We start from the raw sequence: 11,324 nt of genomic DNA on the forward strand, positions 1-11,324 counted from the left end.
TACAGATATACTGTTTTATTTCAGTGGATCTTTCCATAATACACAGGTCCATAAGAGTACTGATAATGCCTTCCAATGTCACACTGACGTCTGTTAATCCTTCATTCCATTAAATTTGAACTCATAAAAAAAAACCTGAAGGCACTGTTTTGGAGATCTGTTTTGCAAACAGAAAGAAAACATTCAAGACGTTCCAATCCAGAAGTCTTTTACTTAACTGATTTCAAAAGCATTTTCACCTTGAAAGACTAAACTTTTATATTTGTTCATTTTAAAGAAAGTGTTCACCAGCAGAGTTCCCGTGAAGTTTTAATAACTTACCTTTTATAAATTTACCACAAAATACAGGTACATTTCTTCCTGATACAAGACAAAATTTACATACAGCTACTCTGAAACTATTGCTGGATGACTGAAGGAACCATAAATCAGAAAGTTTTTAATCACTCACTCTTACTAAATTCTGTAATCTTGAACTGTATTACACAAATGATTGAGTTCTGCAATCTTGTTGCATCTATACGATTTGATTTGTATGTACATAAACAGTTGCCTCTGACAGCTGTCTGCCACTATCCTGCAGCAGAATATTTCACCTCAGCAGAAAAACCTATCATTTTAGGTGCATATGTTGCTTTTTAAAGAAGGCCATAAAGTCTGCAAGGCACATACCTTTTCGTAGTAAACTATTCCATATTCTTTATCATCGCACTTGACGCAACGGAATTCAATCATCAGGTACATAAAATTAGAACTTCGCTTCTCCCTCTGAGAAGAGAACCACCACAGATGTGTATCACATATTAAAGCGCATCAATCTTCAGCATTCTCAGAACAGCAATTACCCTACTTCCTTTGTGCTGTAACTGATTAATTAGATTATCAGTTGTTGTAGCAATTATTCAGTTAATCACTTCATAGCACTACTTGAGACCATATAATCTACTTCCTGATATTCTTTCTTCCTTACATTCCCACTTCATGATAAACATCCACACGTAACAGATAAAATCACATTGTTTTCATCAGTGGCTTGCAACTGTGGACTAGAGGTCTGCAAAAAGACAATGCAGAATAACCAGCTGACAGCTGGGTTTTTCACGCGTTTTTTTTTTTTTTTAAATCGTTACACACAATTATGCATGTCAGCGTTAAAAAACGGAAGACAGGAAAAAAAAAATCACTGTGTCAGATAAAACTATGAAAGAGACAAATTAAATTTGGACTGCAAGATTAGATTTGCAGCTCATTCACTTTCAGAGGAAATACTTCCTCATGTACGTATTTCTGAAATGCTTTACCTAGAAGAGGTGCTTAGAATTTTAAAATCCATGTGGGAAGCATAAAAGAAATTATACATAACCACCACCAGGAACATGTATTTAATAAAAAAATAAGCATCACCTTTAATGCAAGGTGAATATAATCAGCTCAAGTTTTCAGGGGTGATTTTCTCAATGAGGATTAACACCTCATTCAGGTATTTAACTGCCAAATTTTAATTTTTTTAAATATCCATTCAAATCTTACAAGTGTTTTTTCTCAGCACCCAAAATCAAAACCAGTAAAGCTAAAAAAGTCTGAAAAGCAAGGTACAGTCCATATGTCCAAAAAACTTCCCAACACAATCTAAATCCTAGTGTGAAGTTAGTCATACCTAGCGACATTTCTTCCAAGCTATTCCAAATTATTAGTAAATTCTCTCTTCTGTGATCAAGATCACTTGAAGGTGACAACTGATAAGACAGCTGTCTGTTCTCATTATTGTCAAAGTAATACCAACTTGGAAACTTTAAGACTTACTTTTCTTTTTATCATATACACTGGTGGTTGAAGAAAAATAGGACAAGTGCTTTGAGTCAGTCCTCTAAGCAAGCAAAGGTTCCATACTAGCAGGATCCCAAAAACCACTACAGATCTCACGTATGATGACCTACCTCATTGATCATTTCTATTTCTCTAAAGGTCAGTCTGTCCAGCCAGTCCACTTTCACCATATGACCTTGTCGATGAGACTTGGTGAGCTGCATGAAAACACACGATGATAATATTTAAATTACTGGTCGCAAGAAAAAGACTATCAAAGTCATAATTTTACAGAGACACTAATAAAATCAGGGGAAAAGAACAAAGAAACTGGAAAAAAATGCTTGTACATTACACACAGAGTAGATTCTCATAAACAGCTAAGCCATGTCACAAAAATAATTCTAATGTCTAAAACATCAATCATGGCAAAAACCAAAACCACATTCCAAGCACATAACCTTTGCATTTTTAACACATTAGAAATAGGAACCTATTTTTTAAGCAAAGTCACATAACAAAAATACTTATTTTTTTGCATTACTAAATTTCATATAGTAAAATTTATCCAAACAAAAAGAAGATATTTTTTTAAATATTCAAATTGAGTAATTCTGCCCTTGTTAGCCTTACCAAAAGAAGTTCTTAGATTGGGACTTAGACATTGCAAAAAGTCAGCCAGAGACTTCATCACAACAAGTAGTAGCCAGCTTGTTCTCCCTTTCATTTTAGTCATCTGAAAAGTAGTTCAAGTTTTACTCCTACATCTACATATTGCTGTAAAAATAGCAAGGAAGCTGACTTGTTTAAAGGACTACCTAACAGTAGGAGAGTGGAAGAGAAGATAAGAAAGATACAAGCCATACTACCTGTAGTTTCATATGTATTGACACACAATAGTTTATGAAATATTCAGCAGAAGACCACACAAATATGAACACGAATCATCCTTTTGGCTCCTAAGAAATCAAGTGTTCCTCAAAAAATTATTAATTCTTGCAGTATGCAAGAAGAGATGCAAAGGGGCTAGAAGACATCAAGTTCTTTCATGTTTCAAAGAAACCAGTATCTGTCTAGAAAATGGCTAGTGAAGAGACCCTCAAAATAATTCTCATTAAGGGAAGGCTTACAACTACTACTTCATCAGCTTTGACCTATGGTCAATCAGCCCACCCATGAGCATTTAAATTTGAACAGGACATCAAATCACACCAACTGCCATTTCTTGCCCAGCTGACAGCTAGGGGATGGGCAATACACAAAGAATACTAGGACAGCATATGAATGGAACATATGGTATGTAGGAGAATACAAAATACACAACAGCCTACTTCTTCCATATAGAACTGGAGATGAGGTTACTACAAAAAAAAAAAAAAAAAAAAGACATATAAGACTTAAGACTTGCTATATGATGGGAGTTGTCTAGGTTGCACAGTTTGTCAGATACCTGCACTAGACCTTCAGTAGCTCACCACTATAGACGCACACACAAAAAAAACCAACCCTGTGAAGGAAAAAAGTTTCATTATTCTTGCTCAAGTTGCCAGTAAACTGATGTCTTATCAGTACAGACACAAGTATCACTGCACACCAAGGATGACCTGGGCTGAATACCAACCCCATCATGATGTACTCTGATAGCAGAATCGGCCTCATGTCCAGGTACAGATCCTGACCTGGAGAGTAGACACACGACAAACCCGCAAGAAGCCAACCTTCAGAAATTATGCAGAAGCAAACAGCTTTTTACATCTCTCAGAAGCAATGCTGACATAGCAAGCAAATAATTGTCGAGTCTCCAAAAGGCGGTAAACAGTCATTAAAATCATTAATGAAATGAAATTTCAGTGTTCTGTGGTCTCCCTGCAGGTATTCTCATATCAGTAGAACCAATCTGCCTAAGATCAGCTGGTAAGCATTTATCCTTGTCTTTTAACACCTTGATCAACTGACCCTTCATATCCAACAACAGAGCATCTTGCTTATTCACTTTCCACAACGTGACATCTTGCTATTTAAGACAATTTCATTGGGGTTTTTTTTCCTCTTATTCACACTCCCAGAGTTTAAAGCAGTATTATGGTCTAACAACACTTTGGATACCGGTTCCTACCTGTAAGCAGGAAACAAAACTCCCAGTTAATTTAGTTTTCTTGGAAACAGTTTATGTCAGAAAGAGCTGGAATACACTACAGCCCACATCACAGCCTCAAGATCTGAATTAAATTTTAAGGCAGATTATTTATGAAAGCAAGCGTGACATTTAGCTCTGAATGCCAATACTTGCTCATTTCACAAATACATTCTCTAATCCATCTTTTTTGATTCTTGGTTCCTACTAAGTCTAATAGAGGTGAGGTTTAAAATATTCCACTGAACATTAAGCCTCAACTATAGTCCTTTACTTTGGTTGAGCCAATAACTAATCAAAAGCAGTCACAATTTAAATAGCAATCAAAAAGCTATTCAGGTGGGAGGAAAATCCTGCCTCCCCCCCTTTTTTTTTTTTTTTAAACTTATTTCCAGCTTTGCTAGGAACTGGCCATTTCAAGAAGCACTAAACAGTAAATTAGACATGAGTATCTGATGCCCTTTGTTCTGAACTTGTCCCATGAAACACAAAAACATAATCCCATAATGACTGTAAGACTGTTTGCTTGAAGCAGCTGATTCGCCAAACATTTCTCTAAGCTGTAGACCACAGTATAGATTGCCAGAAGTAATAAGATATTGATGCAAACTTTGGAAGACCACTGCAACGTCTAAGAATTAATTAACTCCCTCCAGTACATAGTAGGGACTCTGTTTTCCTTTTTTTTTTTCCTCCAGTAAACTCTGGAACAGCTAACCTTCAGATTAGCTTCAATAAACTTCAGAAACTTAACAGTACAAAAGGAAAAGGAAGGGCAGGGAGGGCAACGTATAATCCTTAATAACATTTCAGGATGTAACTAAAGCACAGAAACCCAGTCTTTGGGTTTGTTCAACTTATCACCAGGATTGTAACCAGAAGCACAATATAGTAATAATTTTTTGCCATCTTATGTTATATTCTGCAACCAGTTCATCAAATTCTATCTCAGCAATATTACAAAAAAAGAATGTGCCAGGACTGTACTAAAATTGTAATAAAAGACCTGGCTTTTGCCTCATATGTGACTTCATAATATATTCCACAGGTAGAGAACCAGCAGCCTGCACACCAGTTATAACCCACGATGCCGCTTCAGGCAGGCTGGACGTCATCACTTAACGCATTCACAAATGTCCTACCTAGTTCACAGAAAAGGTCTTCTCATTCTCAGCAATGAAGAAATTCCTTACCCTTACATGTCCACCATTTTAGCCACTCATAAATTACTCCCTAGTTGTTTTTTTTATCCAACAAAAAGATTTTTTCTTACTCAAGGTAGCCCTCTTATTTCCACTACCTTAAACCAATGCATCTAAATTTTCAGAATACCACATATTCACATCTAGCACTGATACACAGATTTAGGATAGCACTTATCAAAGCCTTGGCACAAAAAAAAAAAAAAGTTATTTCAATACCTTGGTCAAAAATTCTTCACTCATTTTCTTGTTCGCTGCATTACAGAATAAAGAAAAAAGTCATTCTGTATGTTTTAGAGGAAAATTTTTAATGTCTTAAGCCTGCAAACCTCCCTTACAGAGCAAAAAAAAAAAAAAACAACCCACAATACAACAACTAGTTAGGCCTGCATACAAGACCCAGAAGATCTGTAGGCATATGTATGAAGAACCGTTCTCTTGGATTAATATTTAAAGCTTACAATAAGAGGGAAGCAAGTGCATTCCCTTCGGGGAAAGAAGCATTCGTCATCTGCTACTAAATTGAGAGACATCCCTTTATATACTATCTCACCGTTGTTACTATCTAATTTCATTCCGCCAGCAAAAGGTGTGAGGGAAATGAATGGATCAAAAAGAACTTAAGAGGACTTTTTGTTTAATTAGGATAAATTAACACACTACTCATGGGAGAAACATCTTAATGTCATTAATATTTGAGAGTGCTAAGGTATTCCATGCTTTTCCCCTTAACATTCCTTAGCACAGGAGAAATCTGCATTCACAATAACCCCCAGGATGCAAAACCATGGCTTTTTCATCAGTAGCAATTGCACAAGCAGCATTCATATGTTTTGTAAGAGCACAACCATATGGCACATCAACGTGAAATAAGAGACTTGCCATAATATCAATTATTTAAGGAAAAAGGATGCAACTCCTCCAGCAGCCAGTCATTGATTTTACACAAATTCCCTGTAATAATAAATACCACACACATACACACACACAAACTCAGAAGCATGTCCAGAAAATAAAAAGTTATCTTCTAGATGGAGAAAAGGTTCTTCAGCAAGCTCTTCTCAAAAGTTACTTGTTATCTGGAGGACTCTAATTTGGCCTCTGGTATCAGGTGTTAATCAACGTTATGAGACTTATAAATGATAAGTCTGTCCAATGAACAGAAAAAAAAAAAAAACTAAACCCAAGAATAACAAAGTCCACAAAAGCTCACCTTGTATTTAATTAGTCCTACTCCTCTTACCTATATTTAAATAAACCTCCACATACAGTGACATCAAGAGGCATTCTGCAACTGATGAGTAAGTTACAGAAAAACTGAAGCTGACTGTGCTCAAACAATGGCTATTTAGGAGTGAAACATCACACAAACCTCATCTGCTGAGTAAACAGCTGGGCAAATGAAAGCTCTCAGACACCAGACTACCCAGAAACCCTATTCACTTCGCTAGTGTCTGATGGTAAAATGTTTTTATAAATGAACACAACAGAGTATCAGTAAAAAAAAACCTCTCAACCTTCAGAAATTAGTATCTCCCAAAACAGCTTTCAGAAGAAAAGAATGGTGGCAGTGATGTTATTAGCTTTTTATTAGCCATTAACTAGAACTCTCAATTGGGATGTGAAAACAGAATTCCTTCCTCTTCCTCAGAGGCTCTGAGCCCTCATCTCCCATATGCCAAAAGAACAGGCTAGAACAGACCCAGGTATTTTAAGACTGAAATACTCTGCATTATTTGTACTTGTGCTAGGGAGCATAAGAGAGTGAAGGGAAGAGAAGAAAAAACACTGACTGGGTATGGTCACGTTTGCACGACAGAACTAACATGAAAGGGAAGGCTTGCACTCTAAACCCCTTTCTCAGAGACCCACTGCTTACATCATGTAACCATTTAATGAACTATAAACAAGCCTTGATATTTAGTGCCTGTCTACATAGCTTCTGTAGGCTAGAGGGGATTTATTCTACTATGATCAAGAAATGGGGCACCACCACTGGCAAAAAGCTTTCATGAGTTTTCCATTATAAATTCAAGGTGAACTAGAGTAGTAAAAGAGAGACCTCTAAATGAGAGTTAGTTTATTGCCGTGATAAATATCTAGATGAGAAAACGGTCATGTTTATGGCACTGGACCTATCTTTCACTGGGAGTTGCACAAAGGTGAGGATAAAAACTAGGAAACCAAGATTAAGAAGAAAGTACACTGAGAAGTGGATTAAGCGAATTGGCAAGCTTGGTGTAAGCTCACCTGAACAATGCGAGAGATCAGCTAGCAAAACAGTTCAAGAACTAACCGATAAATTCCAGAAGTAGTTTTGCCATCAAAACTACTCTGCCATCAGTAGTTTTGAGTGCTCTACCATCAAGCTGGGAGAAGAAAATACTAATATATACACATATTCATGAGCTTAAATGAATGAAGTTTTGGTTAATTTTTGCAGTTCTACTCAAAGCCTTTCTAATGTAGAGTGTAAGTCATACACATCTGAACACTACACCAGATAGCATTAAATCTAAAGGATGGCTACTGAAAGAATTTAGACTGTCCTCACAAGTTACTGTTCATAGCTGCTTTTACTGAACCTGATGGAATTTTGGCTTCAAGCATGTTCAAGGCATGTTCACATTTTCATTCTTTACAAAGAATTAGGATGTTAAGTTGTTGCAACAGAATGCTATGTATATATTAAAAGGTATTTATATGTCCCCTTTTAACATATACTTCAGAAGTAGATGAGTATGATCTAGTTTAGTCATTTGTATAAATCCTGTGAAATATCTAAGCAACCAAAGGAAGATAGCTTTCACATGAGAAAACAACATGAAACACCTGTCTTCATGAAAGCCTGTCTTTGTTTCACTCCAGTGAAAGTGCAAGCTTTTCACATACATCTTAAAGGTTACTTGCTATTCCATCACCTTTGCCAAGCGGCTCATTTGATCTTCAGAGACTGTGCTGCTGGTTCTCCCAGGAGTTTTGGTGGGCTCCGAGCCATCGGCTTCTACGTTGGGCCAGACTTTCAAATCATGCATTCCTTGACGAAACATACTGCAGGGAAAAATGCAGAATCGCTTCAGTAAATTCAAAATAATACAGCTGTCAGGAATCAAAGTACAGCAGCAGCTGCAAGAAAATGAAGTAGCTTCCTTTGCCAAACCTACGAACCTGCACTGCCATGCATAATTTAACTGAACTGGAAAAGTGCCTTGCACTTTGTACCCTCCTTTTTACTGGCACACAGAATTTAGAAGAAAATGAGTAAGTCTGAGATAACTGATTTGGCAAGTGGAAGAAAAATGGGTAATTCCCAAAGTCAGTCGGGTGGTACAGACACAAACTGAGGACAGAGCTTGACCTTCATGTTTTTATTATTTGTAATGAAGCAGAAAGTACTCCTCTTGACTTGCAGATTGTAACACTGACTTCAGGTCTGCCAGTCTGAAAAAAATTCAAGAAAAAAACTGCCTAAGTTTCATTTGAAGGTCAACTGATAAGAAGCAGCCTTCTGAGATGCCAAATAATAAAAACAAAACAAAGCACAACCCTCGACACAATTTTTTCTCCATCTGTGCTTGAAATTGAATTGGTAAGTGAAACTGTGCAATGAACAGAACTTTGCAGGGTAACTGACCACACCTTTTCTCTGCAAAACCCTGCTTTCCTTGCATATTTGTGCTGGTCCACCTATGGAATATGCCCCTAAAAATCAAGGGTGTTAGTTTTGCAAATAAGAGGTGATCACTTAACTCTAACGACTTCAGGCAAATACAACTGGAAGGAACACTTTGAAAAGGCAACCATTAAAAATGAGAAATACTGACTGGAAGGACCATTTAACCGTGAATTTTCACATCACTTTTTGGAATACTACTACAGGGTTTTCCATTTACAAATAAATACAAAATCTTGAAGTTATTTGTTGCTCTCTGTCCATCTACTTCCCCCAGGTCCCACATGCTGGGAAGAAAAAAAAGTAAACTTCATTTATAAACTGTATCTTTTTCCAGGAACTATGCTCTAACAGTTTAAAAACCACCAGCAGCCTTTGGGGCATGGTCCAATTGATCCAGTTCAATTTTCTGCCCCAAGACAGTATTAATCTTTTCGTCAAAGCAGTATCTTCAATGACAGACATACAACCCATCTCTACAGTCATTTTCTGCATTCAGGTGTCACTAGCACAGCTTTACTAATGCCAACATAAACTTTTCCTGCACTTCAGCTTAGCCTCATTACTTCTTACCCAAAGACAAGACAAAAAAGGCTATTTCTCCCCATTTTCCAACACTACCTATATAATAGAAAAGTGCTCCTGCAGTCTTTTCTTCAGCCTCACTAGTCTTTACTCCTCTTTCATCACCCCTATTTGCTAGACATTCAATGATACCGACTCCCTTAGTAGTCAGCAACTTGCTTGAAGTCAGTTGTATAGAACTGAACATATCCCAGCTGCATGCACAAGTATGGAGAAGGAGGACACAACGTTCTCCCTGATGTGCATACTTGTAGACTGTTCATACATTCAACATTGTCTGCACATTTCACAAGGGCGTCGCGACGCTGAATCATGCAAAACTTAAGATTCACTCTAAAACCTAAATCTTTTCCTCTTACTTCCCTGGGCAGCTGCTCCCCATTCTGTATTTCACTGCAATCAATTGCAGAAAGTATCAGCACCTCATACTCTTCCTTAAACTGCATCCTAATTTTTTTTCAGTCCCCTTTGCACTTAGTCAAGATCCTTTTCATGTATTTTCACCTTCCAGCACACTTGTAATCCTTCCCATCTTAGTGCTATTATCCACAAATTTACTAAACACACTCTCTACTGGATCACAGATTATTAATTTTGAAAAATCCTCATTTACTGAGTTACACTTCTTTCCTTATACATAGTACTGCATTAACAACCCAACTGCAAGCCAATTAACTCAATTACCTTAAGTAATCAGCACTGGCATCCATGCATTACAAAAGTCCAATTATGAATTGATTTCAGCATTTCCTACCTTAGAACCCAAGCTTGCAGATCCAAAAAAAAAAAGCCAAAATTTTGGTATTAAACAGAAAGCTTTTTTTTTTTTTTTTTTAAAACACTGTAACATGTATGAAGATATAGCCCTCAGCACAAGAAGGACATGGAAGTGTTGGAGCGGGTCCAGAGGAGGGCCACAAAAATGATCCGAGGGCTGGAGCACCTCTCCTATGAGGACAGGCTGAGGGAGTTGGGCTTGTTCAGCCTGGAGAAGAGAAGGCTACGGGGAGACCTGATTGCGGCCTTTCAGTACCTAAAGGGGGCCTATAGGAAAGACGGGGAAAATCTTTTTAGTAGGGCCAGCAGCGACAAGACAAGGGGTAATGGTTTTAAACTAAACCAGGGTAGGTTTAGACTAGATATAAGGAAGAAGTTCTTTACAATGAGGGTGGTGAAACACTGGAACAGGTTGCCCAGAGAGGTGGTGGAGGCCCCATCCCTGGAAACATTCAAGGCCAGGTTGGACGGGGCTCTGAGCAGCCTGATCTAGTTAGCGGTGTCCCTGCTCCTGCGGGGGGGTTGGACTAGAGGACCTCTAGGGGTCCCTTCCAACCCAAAACATTCTATGATTCTATGATTCTATGATTCTATGATTCTTGAAAGTCAGCCATTGATGTGTGACATGATCAGGAAATTGGAGCTGCAGAAGAGCCCATCTTCAAAGCATCAGGCTAGGATAGTGACCATAGGGAGCGGCTGTGAGCAGGCTGGGATTGACTCTGCCAGTGTAGCTAGAGAAAAAGATATTGAATTAATCAGTCACTGACACCAAAAGACTGGGGAAGAGTTACAGCTATGGGGGTGAGCCGTGAAAGAGACTGAAACCTCTAGAGAAAGAACCTCGGATACAGTCAGAACAGGGGAGTTAAGTTAGGGCCAAGGCAACTTCTCACTGGTAGATGTGAGAAACAAGTAGGGCGAGCAGTGGTGTCTGTAGGGATCCCACAAGCAAATAATAAAAAGATGGGAAAGGAAATTCACAGGCCTCTCTCAGCTACGTTGGCTTTGACAAGACATCTAGATACCTGGAGGGACATGCCAGAGACATAGGTGGAGTTTTTAGTTGATGTGCATTAAAACACTGGATCTATAAACTATGTTGATGGAGAGAGAAGTTAAATGGGTGGAAGATTATAAAAATATG

At 37.9% G+C, this 11,324-nt stretch overlaps 1 protein-coding gene across 5 annotated transcripts in view; it reads right to left on the reverse strand.

The window, feature by feature from the left end:
• The window catches only part of PIK3C3 (phosphatidylinositol 3-kinase catalytic subunit type 3), an 80,800-nt gene that overhangs the window by 66,830 nt on the left and 2,646 nt on the right, over window positions 1-11,324 (reverse strand). For 4 of the 5 annotated variants that reach the window (XM_035903054.1, XM_035903055.1, XM_035903056.1 and 1 more), the window contains 3 exons: window positions 8,064-8,193; window positions 1,938-2,024; window positions 673-768 (listed from right to left, as the gene is read on the reverse strand). In XM_035903054.1, coding sequence (XP_035758947.1) covers window positions 673-768; window positions 1,938-2,024; window positions 8,064-8,193 — 313 coding nt within the window. Of the gene's footprint in view, window positions 1-672; window positions 769-1,937; window positions 2,025-8,034; window positions 8,194-11,324 lie in introns of those variants that run through there. The other variant, XM_035903058.1, reaches the window with a different exon arrangement.

Source organism: Egretta garzetta, unplaced genomic scaffold, assembly GCF_000687185.1.
Source record: "Egretta garzetta isolate BGI_Z169 unplaced genomic scaffold, ASM68718v1 scaffold179, whole genome shotgun sequence".
Lineage (NCBI taxonomy): Eukaryota > Metazoa > Chordata > Aves > Pelecaniformes > Ardeidae > Egretta > Egretta garzetta.